Below are 16646 nucleotides of genomic sequence, written 5' to 3' on the forward strand. Positions count from 1 at the left end.
CTTTCCCTTCGATGTTTTTTCGTTTTCTTGTTACTTTGAGCTCATTCCTATCAAAGTGAGTTCTCAGTTGAACACTAACTTCTCACAATAGAGTTCAGGAACTTTCAAACATTCGCAGTGTCATGTTAATCAGGGGAAACAAGATCTTAAAGCTTCTCCCAACCTGAAGGTTCTTCATGATTCTAGGTGTGACCCCTGGAGCAATAGAAAGATCTCCAAAAGCAAATGCCAACTTCTCACAGTGGTAGAACAGTAATTCTTCTCTTCTACTGTCTTTCATGTCATGAAGCGAAAAGCTGATATCAGGCACATGACCCCCGCCATTCTTATCACCTCGATTAGCTTGTGTAACTTATCATATATTTCTTGAGACACAGGATGTGATCCGTCTTCAGCTCTGAACATATGAACTCTTCTATGCATCTCAATCCAATTAACAGCAATTTCCTTCTCCACGCCTCTCTGTTCCATCAACTGGCTGATCCTTTCAGCTTCTATCCATCTTCCTATAATTGATAGTTCTGTAAGATTCCAATTCTAGCTGCAGCTGCTCTACCTGCCTTCTGATTCCTATGTTTTGGTGTTTACCACAAACTCCAAAGGACAATTCTCCATAGAGAAATATCGGGTTTGCAAGGCATATTATCCATTACTGCCTTCAATTTCTCCTGCTCGGGCCATCATGTCCACCATGCATGAATGGTGTTGGCATCGTGGTATAATTCCTCCTTTTTCTTTTTGTTCTTACCAACCTTCAAGTGAAAGACGTGAAATTTTTTAGACAGGTGCAATCAAACTATATCACCGACCTTCAAGTGATGCTATGATGACACAATTACAAGCATCAACGTAATTGTACTTCCAGCTGCTACTACAAATGATTTCATGCATTTGCGAATCAAGCCCGTTTACTCTGCTGTAGATTTGCTAGGTGACATTTATTTCCAGGGAAATCGTGCTGCCACTTGGGCATTCTCCTTGGGAGAAACAAGCGCGGAGCTTACGATCCGGTCCTACGCACGTCCTCTCCGCCGACCACCGGCATTACCGCTCCCAACTTTGCTGCATTCTTGTAGTCGGCGATAGCCCGAAGAATCTGAACTGCACCTCCAAGTGTGCGGACTGCGGAGGCAGTCACTGCATGGTATCTGGTTATGCTTTCCCTGAGTGCGATCCTAACGCTGTTTCTGCTTCCAGTCCTCTCCACCATTAGCTTGCCATCGTATTGACTTCCAGCTAGAGAGGTGGCCTTCCGCGACCTGCAAGGGCTAACCTCTCGAGTGGCCTTAGCGGCAAAGACGTGGGAACCAAACACGGGCCCTTCCGGCAGGCCGGAGGCCAACAAACGAGGCTGAAGCGTGTGGAAGTAGAACGCAGCACCTTCGCCGTCAATGAAGCGAGGGTCACCACAGCCGGATCCTATGCCTTTGGAGCTAGCTCAAGGTGGAATTGGAACCTAGAATGTAACGGAGAAGCGAGTAAGAAAGCTCGAGGCAGGCGGGAAATGGTGTAATACCAATCCAGACGGTTGGGCAAATGGGTTAGTCACAGTTGATGGTGCATCTTTTAGCTTTTGGGTTCGGCATGGATGGCCGGGCACTCAACCAGGCATGGGAACAGCCTCCAAAGACAAGCTTGTATTGTTTAGTGTCGTTGACTTACACTCCAAAAACTTTAGTTGTTGGAAGAAGAACTCGTCATGATAATACACTCATATGACACCTCTTTTTTATTAGACAATGTGAGACTATAACAATCTTTCCTACCTAATCTCGTAATGCGTTCATTATAGCTGGCTTCTATTTGAGAGAGGGAGGTCTATCCATGATCCAGATTCTACTCGGTGAGGGATCCATATAAATAAGGTTGTGATGACCTAACCTTGATGCTAATTTTTTTTTTTTCCAAAAGAGATTTTGATATTAAGGACTCACAATCCAAAAACTTAAACTATTAAATGGAGGACCTGCCCAAGCAAATAAACCCATGAGCCACCCTTTTTATTCATTAATATGGGACTATGGCATTGGGCATCCCATTATCAAGAGCAGAGCAAAGCATATGTCGCAGGTGAGCTAATGGAAGGTGGCCTCTTTCTCTTCTATCCGAATTTGAGGCTGAGGTTTGGCTTATAATAAGCTTGGGCTTGCCTCTAGCTTGGTGAACATTGTTTAACACTGTAGTTTGCCCCGTGCGGTTGGAATAGGGTCTTGGACTACGTCAACCTAGCACCAGATTCTGATAACAGTCTGCTCTAGAGAGAGAAAAGGTGGGCGAGAGAGAGTTGACTCAATATGGTGAGTTGGGGAAGCTTGAGTAAAAGAAACTAATATCAAACGCTGTGAGACTTGGCATTCGAGGGAAAGGAGTCTTCCTGCTGAGGGGAGTCATCTCGTCAAGCAATTCAAATAGCCGAGTGGCTATCGAAGCAAGGTTTGAGTAGCTTTTATGATCATGACTCCAATCAATGGCCATGGCCTCCCACAAGGCCCCAACAGCAACTATTCCAACCTTAGCTTGGGCTTCTACCTTTCTGGCCATGGAAGGTTAGCTACGAGTAGTTCTTTCCTGGTGGAAGCTAGCCAAGTCAAGAATGTCTGCAGATTATGTTCAGATATATTTTTCGAGGGATCACATGCACTTGAATGCATGCAAAAGGCATCTTCACAGCGAGCGTGAACTGATGCTGCAAGTCAAAAAGACCTCTGATGCTTTCGGACTGGTATAGGCTGATTTATGTCCTTATCCCCTCCCTAAGACCAAAAAAAGCCAGCCTGCCTCCCATCACTGGGCAGAATATAGCCCTCCCGTCATAGTGAAAGTACTTGAAGTCAAGAGTCTAAAAGCTACCAGTGAAAATGTCTGGATATCGAGCTTTCACGAGAATCTCAGATCATAAAAGCTTCTCGCTGCCACTTGGTCATGCAGCAGGAGACTTTTGGACCTCTCTCAATGTTGCAATACCATGATTTTTTTTTTTCAAGGATTCTTCAACATTTGTTTGTCAAAAGGTACTCAGCTTTGTCCTGCATTAGACACAGATCTCGATGTTCACATGCTTTTGATGATCGACTGATTCATTGAATATTTCACACTGAACAAAAGAAAATCATCCGACCACATCAATGTAAGACAATGAGAACAGAATGAACGAACGAACTACGAATAAATGACTGAATAAAATAAGCAAGCACTAGGTACCGATACTTGCTGCTGAGAAAACCCAATATCAAAGTCAGGACCTTGAATTCAGATTATAAAGCGATCGCTTCTGACTGTATTGGATAGGAATTCACTTCAAGAAAATGCATAGGGCACCGACCGTAATCGGTAATATAGCAAGGAGGAAGAGCTTCATGGGACCTTAGATTAGCACTTTTCATATGTTAGCACCAAAACTAAAAGGTTACCTGTTCTTCAGTTTCCAGTCTTTCCAGCTTTGCCCTTTTGTGACCTGGGCCACATGAGAACCTCAAGGTCTCCCCCATTGCCTACATGTAAGCAAGGTTCAATCAAAGGCAATAAAACATGATCATGCCCCAAAAGTAGAACATTGAGGCTTGCTCAACACAAATTTCTCACTCAATGCACCGAATCTAGATGGTTTCAGTATAGCCACAAGCCTAACTCCATGCTTAAAAACCCAAATCTCAGAATAGACAGGACCATTGACCTCAAATAAGTTGACTCTACAGGCCATAGTTTTGCTATTAGTTCTCCACCTAAGAATCAAGGCTGGCTAGCAATTAGATAATCGGAAGAGACCAAATCTAGGAAATATTCCATCAAGTTGGTCTATCAGATCTAGAACTGTGAACATATGATATACTGGGCTCACTAATCCAAGTACCAAATTCAACCGATGATAAAAAAAACACATCTGGGGACTCAAGTGATAATGATATTCTGCTAGGAGTCAATTGCTGGCAAAAAAATTGAATGTCAGAAGCAAATCTTGCTGCTTAGTAAGTCCAATGTCTTAAAATACCCCATAACTCAGTCTTTATAAGAGGGAAAAAGAGTAGAAGCTAGCTCATGTAACTGAACAATCTCTATACTTTAGCTAAGGTTCTGTAAACCCAAAGAGAAGAAGATGAAGTTGAACAGCACCAAATGGACAGTTCTGCAGTTCTTCATCACCATATCTATAGAAATTGGAGGTATCTCAGCCCAAAGCACACCAACCTGCAGATACGGACCGAGCTGTGCTTCCTTCAGCAGTTAGATGCCAAAAGGAGTCCCCAGCTGAAAAACCATCAGATCCAAAAGCCAAAGGATGCATCCAGGACTGACAAACTCATCCAAATGCGAGATGGGCTGCTGTGGTATGATCACAAGCTTCTCGCTTGTTTATTTTTGAGTCAACCATTGCCAAAACTAGAAGTCAAATCTTATACATGGAAGCTTGTAGCCATAGAATCCTATCTCTAGTGGTACCTTGTTTTCTAGTCCACCTTGAGATTACTTGAGAACACCCCTTATTTCATATGGATTCAAGCCCTTGGCATCATGTTCAGTTCACACTCTCAACATGGATGCAACTCAAACCAACCGATGGGATGATGCCATTAACCACCTCCATTTCACATTCAACGGATATCCCTTGGAAGTCCTGGAAGGACATCTCTATGAAAGGAAATCAAGTGATAAGAAGCTGGTGGTGGAGAGGACTGGAAGCAGAAAGAGCATCCAGTCAGAGTGGAGGGAATCCCAGAGGTGTCACTAAACGTGGTTTCAGTCACCAAGGAATAAGATTCACAGCTACCACATACCATCGGATGACTGCTTTGCACAATTAGAGGTGCAGTTCAGATTCTTTGGACTGTTCTCGAACATGGAAGGAGTTCCTGGCCGAACATATCATTCAGACTTCAGGAATACAGCAGAACCAGGGTTAGCAACACCAGTAGCAGGTGGAGAGAATAAATACAGGACTTCATCACTTCTGTCTCCAGAATGCAAACTGAGTTTGTTTTCACCTGTGAGAGATAACAAAATGGTGGCACAATATACAAACATCAAGTAGTGCAGTCAATGTGCACCATAAGAAACAATCATCCAAAAGGAATCAAGTTTTAATGTGTCTTAAGGATTTCTAATTTAATAAAAATTGTAGGGTTGGACCTTTTCATGTGCAGGAACAATAATTTCATGTTCGGCGTTTGAATTGTAGCAAGATCATTGGTTGATATGGTTGTGGCAAATATAATAGATGTGATGCTACTACGTATGAGATTTCTAAAGGAATTCTGCTTATTGAAAGGTAAATCAAAGAAATGAAAAGGAAACATGTTTTGATACCATACAGCAAAAATATAGAAGAAAAAATCTTCACTAATCTAACTGAAACCCAGATGACAAATCTAAACTTGAAACAACATAATAGTATAAGATCTTTATAGAAGAAATATGATTCTTTTGTAGTCGTTAACAAAAGTGAAACCAAAATCATCATAGTGGTGACCATAACTTCGAATTTTGATTTCTTGAAAGTATTCCAAATATGAAGTCCAGAGTCCAATTGATGTTTTTGAATGCCCCAACCATCAACAGGCATATATGCAACTATTGTGGCAATTAATTTCAAGATGTTGCAGTTTCAAATGAAAATTTACACCTTAGAAAGATAAGAGTATTAATCTCCAAACCATCACAGTTCACTAGACTGCAAAAATCCATAGACCTTCTAATATTTTTTATGCTGAGCCAGACTTTGTGTTGACTTTCCTAAAGCATTTGAAACAGTTTAAGTGACAGGCCAATGCTTCCCATGCATAACATCCTGCACATCTCAAAGCGCATAACCATGTCTTTGAAAGCATTTTCATATATTTCATTGATCAGAAACTCGCCAGACAGGTGCAAACAAATCCGATGAAGAATGAAAATATCAAAAACACAGTTAACCATAACTGGAATATACATGAACTAGGAAATAGTTATTAACAAAATAAAAGGAAAGCCACAAAGAAGAAAAATATAGTGAACTATAACAGGACTACATGTTAATATAATAGAATGGTAGGCCACAAAACTGAGATAAGCACAGAATTACTATACAGTGCATGAAACATAACAGAATTATTACACAATGCAAGAAAATGTAACAACTATCACATGATTTCTTTATTATTTGCTTCCGCAATCTCGCAAATAGAGAAGATTCTACAAAAATATAGGCATAGATACTGCATTGTTTAGACCATTTGATCTCAATGAACCATATCAGGAAACTGAATTCATTTGAGTTTACAACCGCAAATAGCTAGAACAAATAAAACCATCGAGGCATAACTTAAATGAAATAGCATAGTTACAAACTGAAACAAAAGGCATGGACAAATATTAGGATAAAAGAAATATAAGATAAGGCCTTCTTGAACTTAACAAGAAGGTCACTTTCTTTCCACGTACATGATTGTATAATGTCTGAAGACGATCATAATTTGATTGATCTTCTCATCTTCCCCGAGGATTCACAAGCTGAGAAAATACAGCACTTGTGGCACCATCTTCAGTGTTATCATCAGTACCAGTACCAGTACCCAAGTTTACTCCCTCAACCATGCTTACACTGTTATCAAAAGGTTCCATCCCTGGTAGTAGGATACCAGGAATACTCTTTATGCTGTTCTCATCTGGGTCAGCAAGTGAGGAAGTCTCCTCGAGCTGGAGGGCATATTCAAGATTCCACAACACATCTCCCATTGTCGGCCTATCAACACCCTGCTCTGCCAGGCATTTTTCAGCTGTATCCCCAAATTTCTTAAGGGAAGCCGGATTGATCTTCCCCGCCAATGCTGGGTCCATAATATGTTGCAGCATGCCCTTCTTTTGCCAGCTCATTGCCCACTCTGCTATGTTAACCTGCTCCCTCGGTAGCACGGGGTTGAGCGCTGGCCTTGCACAGAGGACTTCCATCAATACAACACCGAAAGAGTATACATCAGACTTCTCAGTTAGCTGCTGCCTCCGGAAGTACTCAGGATCAAGGTATCCGAAGCTGCCTTTGACAGCAGTACTCACATGGGTCTGATCCAAGGCTGGACCAGTCTTTGAAAGACCAAAATCTGCCACCTTAGCGACAAAATTTTCATCCAAGAGAATGTTTGTGGTCTTCACGTCACGGTGGATTATGCTCTGAGCTGCACCAGTGTGGAGGTAATGCAGTCCCCTTGCAGCGCCAATGCAGATCTCGAGACGTTGTCTCCATGAGAGGGATGGAAGGTTGGCGCCATAGAGATGGCTCCTTAGTGGCCCATTTGCCATGTACTCGTAGACCAAAATCATCTCGGATCGCTCATCACAATAGCCAATAAGTGAGACCAAATGACGATGCCGGAGCTTGGATAACATCTCGATCTCAGTTTGGAATTCAGCCAGCCCTTGCTCAGACCTTGGGTTCCCTCTCTTGACAGCAACTTTAGTGCCATCTTCCAGCGTCCCCTTGTAGACCTTTCCAAAACCACCCACACCAAGAAGCAAGCTCTCTTCGAACTTATTCGTTGCATCCATGATCTCTTGAAACATAAAGAGACGACCGAGGTTTGTCGAGGCCAAAGAGATGCAGCTTGCCGTTCCGCTCTTCTGAGAAGTTGTTGAGACCTTGCTGATTGTGTGTGAGTTTCCATACAAAGGCAGTGATAACCATGGGTGACTATGGGGGCTAGTTTTTGATCTGCGAGCCACGAAACAGCAATAGCTCAATACCATTAACCCAACAGCAGCTACAGATCCCCCGACTACTCCGATTATAATTCCCAAGTTGTTCTTTCCTGAGGGCGACTCAGGCACAAGATCTTTAACAGCATAGACTCCATCCAAGCTTGCAACATCATTGCTGATCTTCATAATCTCCAAACCATTCAAGATTGCGTTGCTAAAATCAGCCATTGTGTCTGGACCAACACTCACAGACATGGTATTCGAACCATTTGATGAATTCGAAACAAAATCCTTGTAGTAAGGCACCGATAGGTCACCCTTTAGAGATGATAAATCTAAGCTTGCAATAGCAATGTCTGAATTCACATAAACATTGAAAACCAGTGTGTTCAGAGATTTACTGACAATATCGCAGAAGTGGAGACGAATCAAGTAAAGGAAGCTCGGGTCGATGGTGAAGATCCATGTGATGTTGAAATTCAAGTCCGTTACATTTGCATCTCCCATTGCTTCTGCAGTGGCATACACCCATTTTGGTGCTATGTCTGCAGTCATCACATCAGGATACTGTATAGTTGCAGGATCTACGGACACCTTCACCGCAGAGCTGTTCACATGGAGGTATTTGTCATCGGTCTGCCAAGTTCTCCCAAGCGAGTCATTCTGAGGAGTGAGCAAAGGACCCCCCATGTTCAAGCGATACATGGTCTCAAGACCGAGCTCCGAGAGACCACTGAAAGGAGCATTGGGTATAGCCAGAGCCTGATCATTGATCAATTCATCAGGGACCGAGACAACTTCGATGCCGTTCACAAATGAAACAGAGCCATTTGATGGGATAAAGGTAAGAACCAACAAATCAGAGGTCACATTCACCAAATACTCCTTGAACAAATATGTGAAGTTTGAATTCTTGAAAGTGAAATTGTTCATGAGAACAAACCCATCCGTGATCACTGTCAACGGGGCTGAGCTCAAGTCATGGCCAGAATTTGGAAGAGGATAGAAATAGAGGCGGATCCAGTGCCGGCCCGGTTGCCGGATATCGAACTTGTAATAGCCTGGTTCAAAGAAGATACGAAGGGACTGATATATGGGTGATGGAAGAGCAGAAGTGGAGGCGGAAAAGGTACCATCTCCAGAAGTTTTTAGAACAAATGAAGACTGCTGTGAATCAGGAACGAAGACCTGGCCTTGGACCGAGATATTTTGGGAGGAACCACAAGCAAGGAGGTAGTTGTCGGCAGGGGTGAATGCAGCAGAAGAAACATCAACTAAGAAGGTGCTGAAAGCAAGAGAAAAGAGCAAATAGATCCAGCTCAATAGTCTCATCTCCTTCATCTCCAACACCTGCCTACCAAGATAAACACCAGACCAGATTACGATAGATCGCTCAAAGATTTCTAATCCCCAGATACCTAGAATCGCCAAATCCACATTTCTCCTAAAACCCCCCAACTCTCCAGGCCTAGCTCCACCGAAACCTAATCTCTTGCTCAAAATCTAGAGGACAAAGTGCAGGAGCTCCAAAAGTACTACTGCAGCAAATAAACCACAGAAAGCAGCATTTTTCTAAGATCTTGCTCCTCGAACTCCTAAATTCTCAAAACCAAGAGTGTTGAAACTATCCAAAATCTTAAATGCTCTCATTGTCTGGAAGGCACCGTCCACCAAACCAAAATTTCTACTTTTAGACTCGATAAAAGAAAAAAGTTTGAGCCCCTACAATATATCAAAACTTATCCCGAATCAAGAACTACAGCTTTTTTACCCGCATTAAGAGAAAAAAAAAACCTGAAAATCAAATTTTTGCGCAGCAAATCTCAGGGGAACGACAACGGCAAAAATTCAAGCTCCGAAAAATCAAACAGAAAAAAAAGAAGGACAGCGACGAAACATCAAAAAGCCCAGATCCACAAAGGAGCTGCCCTGAAAAAAAAAAAAAAAAAAACTCTTTGAAACAAAATGGGGTGGAAATGGATCGTACTTCCAGTTCAACCAGAGAGACAGAAAGGAAATCAGACCTTTGCCACAGTTAGGTTCCCCTCTATCTCTCTCTATCTCACCCCCTCGGGGATTGAGGCCCAGTCCCACTGCACCAGCGATGAGATTCGGGCGGAATGCACCCCACCACGACGATCTACAGGTGCTTTTCTTCGTCGACAGAAGAGCTCTTTCCAGCCTGTGGCGTTAGGCTGGCAATCTATAACGCCAGCAATCTACAGAGGAGTAATAGGACCCACATTAATCTTTACACCAAAGACAAACGAAACAAAAAAAAGATCTAATTTTTAACAAGAAAAAAGAATAAAGAAAGGAGCAAACACCGCCGAACTTTCGACTGGGCATCGGTGGAGGCTCCTGTTCCGAGCTCAGACGATCATGTGGCTTTGTTTCGATTCGCAGAGGTGGTTTCGCTTGGGAGAGGGGGGTATGGTAGGGTGGGGAGATAGAGAGCTGAGCGTGGGGTTTATTTAAACAGTAGTAACCGCCATGAGAGAGCTCTGCAACTGAGCTTGTAGACAAAGATGGGTGGTCGTAGGAGCTAATAAAAAATTGTAACAAAAATTATGGAAGCGGCCCATGAGCCAACGGTCCTTTTGGGAGATCACGAGCTTTCACGCGCCTTCAGGAAGCGACACTAGCGGCGTTTAAGGGCGTAACCATGAGTGCTCCCCCTTCGCGACGTCGACAGTTAAAACGCGCCCCGCACTGCACAGATCTCGGAGCGACAGTTCCACGATCCAATGGTGGATTCGCGCGAAAGAAATAAATCAGACGGCGTCGGCATCTGTATTCAGACGGTCAACATTTTTTGCTTCATTCTTCCAAGTAATAATATCTTGATATGTTTTATTCAGTAAATATATCAAAACTTTTCACCCAAAAAAAAAAAAAATATCGAAACCTCAACAAAAAATATTCAATAGGTATACTTTTTTATTTTTTTATTTTTTGCTACGTATTCGTTGGAACAGTACTTTAGGATACTTTACCTATAACATATGTCCGTTCGTGCTGCAGTTGAAAGCAATATATTTTAGTGGACTTTGGCGCCCTAAGAACATGCTTAGCTCGTCGTTTGACAGCAAGTGCAGCTCCTCATCGATGGTTGTTGCAGGAGGTGCAGGCATGATGCACTCGCCAGCTTAGATGTACATAAGAGATAGGGTTGACCATAGGCCGAACTTAAATATATATATATATATATATATAATAAATTTGGTCTAAAATTTAATTAAAAATAAATAAAGTTTAGACTCGAAATTCGACTCATAGATAAGTGCATGCCATGCATGCGTATTCCATAATCACTATTCATAGGCTTGCTCAATTCGCCGACCATAAGACAAACAACTAGCCTCTTTCTAAGAATATCTAAGAAACATAAATTTATCTTGATGGCTGGCAGTAAGGTAGTGCATCAAACTTAATAATATAATATCTAAGAAACATAAATTTATCTTAAAAAAATATCAAAGGTATCACAGTATATTTCTGTCAACTATCACTACATTACCGATGCAACAAGCGACATAATTACATGAGAATAATTTAAACATCTGAATTGAATGTCAAGTGGACATCCAGCTAAATGAGTTTACTTTATGTAGTACGAGCAAGCAATGCACATGGAGAGCTCGTTTAGGTTAATTTTCTATTAATAATAATTTAGAAACTCTCATAAATGTAAATTTTTCTTGGACCTCCCTATAACAGTTAGATAACTTTTTTTAAAAAAAATAATAACTTTTTAACTATTTATTCGATCCTTACCCTTCTCCCCATAACATCATGGGAGATTGTTGAACCAATGATAAACACTTAAAAATTTCCACTACATTAATATAGTAGGAGATTAGATATTTGCTCTCCCATACTTCATCAATCTTACCAATATAATAAATTAACTATAGAGCACATGACATTAATTGATCATACACATCTAAATCTCTCTTTCATCTTTTTTTTTATTCTTTTCTTTTAGAAAAAGAGGGGCAGACTTACCTGTATTGTAATATATAGTCTATATAAAGATTTTTGAGGATGTATCTTTCAAGATCAAATCTACAATCTCTTGCTATTAAATAGATGGATATAAGGGCTAGGGCATGCCTCCAGTTCATAGATCCATATATACTATTGAGATATGCATCTGTATATATTTTTCAAAATATGGATTTCTAGCTACATTCAGTCATCATATAGCGCGTTCTATGATATTCCACAATTAATAACACCTCTTATTCTTGTGGACAAAAGGATCTAATTTCTGATACAAATTCTCTTTTATAATGGATATTTCTTTTTCTGCTCAAATAATGGATATACTTAATTTAGGTGTAAATCAACCTATTGGTTGGGTCCCTTTGGCATAACAAATGAATTACCAAATGAAGAGCAAATTGAAGGCATGCATATAGTCCTACCAAGTAAAAAATGTGGCCTGTGGTTCCATAAAACTTATTTTTATGGAGGAAACGAAACATACAAGGGAAAATGCTACCATTGGACTTGAAACCAAGACCTCTCTTTAGAGCATACCTAAAGGATCGAGATCAATTATATTAATTTGTGAGATTGAAGCCTAATCCATCTGCAAGGAGAAAGTAAACAACTCCTCTTACAACAAAGCTCGGCAAATCTAGTCATATGAAATGCGGAAAAAAACCTTGTAGCGTTCTCCACATGAACTGCCAACTTACATGTGTGACACGTCAAGCAGTAGAACGTGAAGTGTCTCACTCATCTCTTAATTTGCCGACAAACTAAATGAGAAACCTAACAAACTTTTTCTTTTTTCCCGAGAGAGTTGAAGTTAAAACTTCATCGTTGCATGTGTTCACACGTCTCGGAAACTTCATGACATGCATGACAAATAGCCAATCCTGGACCAGCATTTCAGTCCTCCACGGCTTGGCTTCTGCTGCCTTTCAAGCACCGCCCACATGTCGCCATTGCCTACCACCCAATGCTTCGTTGCTCCTCCCAGGCTCCTACGTCCATATCGTCGTGAGGTGCCTTGCGATGACCAACCACGTAGACGACGACGGTGACGTCGTACTACCCTTTATAGCCCAACTGGCGTGCCGCCAAGGAAACAACGTCGAATTAGCAGGCCTCCTTAGAATGGAAACCCGAGTGTCCGGCTTGTCTTTAATTCATACAGCTGGATTAAGTTTGTGGGTCTCACCAGAACAAGATAATGACTGGTCCGATCGATATTTTGTTTGTAAGAGACCCTCTCCCTTGTTCGGACTCCAAAATTCAAACTTAATTAAACCTCACAGCTGGAAGCGACATGATGTGCCCTCATCTCACGGAAAGGAAGATAATAGTTTTTTTTTTTTTTTTTTATATCGACAGCTCACACATGATGGGTGTGAAAACAGCCAACAAAATTAGAACACAAAATGCTGCGCAAAGGCATAGGCACAGCTCCGTGATCTAGCCAGAAAAAGCCTCGGAATGATGAGCGGCAAAGGAAGCAACCCAGTCTGCAGCACCGTTCGCCTTCCGATATACGTGCGTGGCCTGGTAGGAGTCAATCTCTCTCAGTACTTTACGAATATCGTGGAGCAGCGGCCGGTCCTCAGCTGAGCACTCCTGTCCCCGGATTCACTCGATCACCGTGGTCGAATCCCCCTCGAGAAGGATATGACCCGCACCTAGTACCTGCCTTGCATAGGAGATACCCTCTTAGGCCGCACGAAGCTCAGCGGTCACTACTGACGAGTCAAAAATCCTCCGCCCACCTGCCGCGACGAGTCTGGCGTCGTGATCCCTGATGACAAATCTCACACCTTCGCAGCTTCCGTCCTCTGCTACGCTGCCATCGAAGTTCATCTTGAGAAAGTTAGAGGATGGAGGCACCCAGGATACCAAAATATTATCCTGGACGCTAGTTTTATTTTTATTTTTTATTTTTTTTTTTAAGAAAAGAGAGGAGAGAACCCATCAGGATATTATCAAGATAAGAAAAAAAAGAAAAAAGTCTTAAGTACAATTAGTTTTTTTAATCCGGCTCCCTATATCAGTAGACATTGCATGTTTAGATGCACATCATCTTGAGGATAAATTGGACCGCGTGCAATGCAAGATGAGACCTGGAATAGAAGGAGTTGGAAGATATGTGACATGTATCCTTCTTCAAGATAAATGACATATATATATATATATATATATATATATATATATATATATATATATATATATATATATATATATATATATATATATATATATATATATATATATATATATATATATATATATATATATTTGCGCATGTTGCTCATCTAAATGAATGATATATATACATACGTCGCTCATCTGAGCATGCACTATTCTTTGTTATGTATAACATGCATTGCAGAGGATTTTAGATTTTAGTTTGTCACCAGCAAGGAGTTGATGTCGAATCGAGATTTCTTGGGTCGCCAATTGTTAAAATCACCAATTATCTCCAAAACTTAAGCTGATAAAATGAGATAGATTTATTTACATCTTGGGCTCATCCATTAAAAAAAGTCTGGCCCATATGTAAAGAGGAGTGTAAGAAAATATAAAATATATAAATAAGTCTACCTCATTCTATTAGCTTAAGTTTTTAAGATAAGTGGTAATTTTAACATGGTATCAGAATAGAGATTCTTAATAGTTTTTGGAACAAGAGGTGATTTTAACAGTAATGTTAGGAGACATTTATTGAGAGCGGAGAACTATTAAAAAACAGGGCGCCGTCAATTTATATTTATTTATTTGTTTGTTATTATTAGAACAGTCGTTTTCCTCTTTGGGACCCTTGACAGTTTGCACTACATCTCGAGAACAGCTGTTACGCAAAATCAAAAGGAGTTTTGATGCACTCGATCAAGATTTGTCTCACCTTTCCAGGGTATGCTTTCCTTCTTCACGCAACGGAGCGGTGAAAATTAACGGGTTGGATTGGAGTTGATCAAACTTATTAGGGCTAGGTTTTACCAATCAGATTCAATATGTGCTTGTAACACAGCATCAAGCTGTTCAAGTAAGTATATCAAAAATTATCATTATTTAAAAATATCTCCTTCAATCTATTTAATCAAAATCATCTTACGATCTTGGAGCAATTAGTTGAATGTTCATATTATAATGCTTATGATTATAATTTTATTTTTTTATTTTGAAATTTACATCTAACAAAATGATCATGGTATTGTCCAAATTATCATCTTAAATGTGACGAAGTTTTATCTAAATCAATAAGATCATAAATATAAAACAAAAGAAATTCGCAAATGAAATACTAAATCTTAAATTAAGACTATATTTGGTATCATTGTCACTTTTTAAAAAAATAAAGTAAAAAATTTATTTCTATTTTTTAAAGTAGAAAAATTATTTTTATTTTTAAAAAAATTTTCTAACAAAAATCTATTTGATAGTTATTATTGTTATATTTTTATTTTGATAATACAGAAAGGGGAGCGACCTCTTTCATTACAATTCTCCTAAGATAGTCTCATATAGACTTTTCTAGAGGAGGTACCAAAGAGAAGGAGTCAGAAGACTACACAAATGGAGGCAAGAGAGAGAGCAGAGGAAGAATCTTTTTGGTGAAACATGTTGGGATGAAGGCTGATAACGTAGTAGTTGTTGAGGGCTGACGAGAGAAATAAGTCATCAGAGCTGATTCGATCTAATTTCATAGCTCAAAAAATATTTTTGAAAATAATGAAACTAAAAATATTTCACTTCCAATTTTTTCATAAATTATGAAATTAATTTTAGAATAAAAATTAAAAATAAGGAACTAAACATCTTTATTAGATTTAATTTTATGTTTTTTCTTTTAAAATCAAGAAAAAAGGGAAAAATGTTATAAACAGGGTCCCAGAATATTCAATGCCCGGTGGCGCATGCGAAATAACGCATAAGATATCATTGAGTTATTTATTATTATATAGTCGTTTTAGCGTGCTCATATTCAAAATGGCTGGGTCCGAAGACCAAACCCCGACGCTTCCATAACGTGATCCCAATGCCTTGCAGAGCGCCTCAATCTTCGCCGTCTTCCGATATATTTACGATGCTACCCCTCATGAATCATGATCACCCGTCGCCCCCCGCTTCTCGTCACCTCTCATGACCATAGCAGTCGCCGAATCTTCTTCTTCTTCTTCTTTTTTTCTTCTTCTTCTTTCTTTTTTTCTTTTTTTTTTTTTTTTTTTTTTTTTTTTTTTTTTTGTGATAAAAGCGGCATTTCATATAGCTCTAACTTGAGTATATCCAGCCATATCAAAAGAAAGTAAAGCATACAGGGTAGGAGGAATATCTCCTATAGATGTCCATGTGACCTCTCCAGAATGCCGGGCAACAAAAGAGGCAACCCAGTCTGCTGCACTGTTTGCCTCTCGGAAAACATGTAACGCCCGGAAATCACTCGACTCCTGCGCCAATCTCCGAATCTCACTAATGAGAGGGTGCCCATCACCATATCTGTCCACTCCCCGAATCCACTCTATCACCACAGAGGAGTCCCCCTCAAGGTATATATGCTCAGCACGAAGTACCCGCCTCGCATAGGATATCCCCTCCCAGGCTGCCCGCAGCTCCGCACCGACAGCGGTGAGTCCCGGCGCACAGCGGCCACCAGCAGCTATCAGACCACCCAGATGGTCTCTGATGATAAAACTAACTTCTCCAGATATCCCGTCCACCGACATACTACCATCAAAATTCACTTTGCCTGCTTCCCCGTTGCCGGAACACCGCTCGGTCTTGTGGTGGAGGTAAGTTTACCGAAGAGTTGCAGGTATCCCACGTCCTTGTCGTGTAGTCAGACGAGCCTCACCGATCCGACGGCCAGGATCCACGTACAGCGGAAGGGGGCCGAGGGATGGACCACGCGTCGTGGGCCCAGCGTAACTCGCGGGTGCGTCTCCGTGGAGATCGGAGTCTGCCTCGATAAAATAAACCCCAAGTTTGAGATATATTCG

At 40.8% G+C, this 16646-nt stretch overlaps 1 protein-coding gene and 2 pseudogenes across 3 annotated transcripts; 1 reads left to right on the forward strand and 2 right to left on the reverse strand.

Annotated features, from left to right (window-relative positions):
- Positions 1-826: 826 nt before the first annotated feature.
- LOC148702529 (uncharacterized) lies at positions 827-5026 on the forward strand (annotated as a pseudogene).
- A 1076-nt stretch (positions 5027-6102) lies between these two features.
- LOC103714625 (receptor-like protein kinase THESEUS 1 pseudogene) lies at positions 6103-10332 on the reverse strand (annotated as a pseudogene). Of its 2 annotated transcripts, XR_015968861.2 has the most exons (3): positions 9993-10258; positions 9690-9884; positions 6103-9594 (listed from the first exon to the last, which is right to left on the reverse strand). The product of XR_015968861.2 is annotated as a receptor-like protein kinase THESEUS 1 pseudogene, transcript variant X2 (transcript). The 2 variants fall into 2 exon arrangements; XR_015968860.2 differs by having other exon boundaries at positions 6103-9884; positions 9993-10332.
- Positions 10333-14638: 4306 nt separating this feature from the next.
- LOC149752898 (uncharacterized) lies at positions 14639-16373 on the reverse strand. The gene is made up of 2 exons (XM_089925657.1): positions 15967-16373; positions 14639-14687 (listed from the first exon to the last, which is right to left on the reverse strand). The coding sequence occupies exons 1-2, from the start codon at positions 16371-16373 to the stop codon at positions 14639-14641; spliced, it is 456 nt and encodes a 151-aa protein (XP_089781783.1).
- Between the last annotated feature and the right edge of the window lie 273 nt (positions 16374-16646).

Source organism: Phoenix dactylifera, chromosome 9 (assembly GCF_051530095.1).
Source record: "Phoenix dactylifera cultivar Ajwa chromosome 9, Ajwa_hap1_PhDact_Kaust_v1.1, whole genome shotgun sequence".
Lineage (NCBI taxonomy): Eukaryota > Viridiplantae > Streptophyta > Magnoliopsida > Arecales > Arecaceae > Phoenix > Phoenix dactylifera.

Excerpts from the sequence above, each read along its gene's own strand:
- LOC149752898 (XM_089925657.1), bottom strand. The coding sequence starts at position 16,373 with ATGTCGGTGGACGGGATATCTGGAGAAGTTAGTTTTATCATCAGAGAC. Across the intron at positions 14,688-15,966 it reads GGAGATATTCCTCCTACCCT|CTTGATGCTGTGTTACAAGC; the intron begins GTATGCTTTACT and ends TTACTTGAACAG.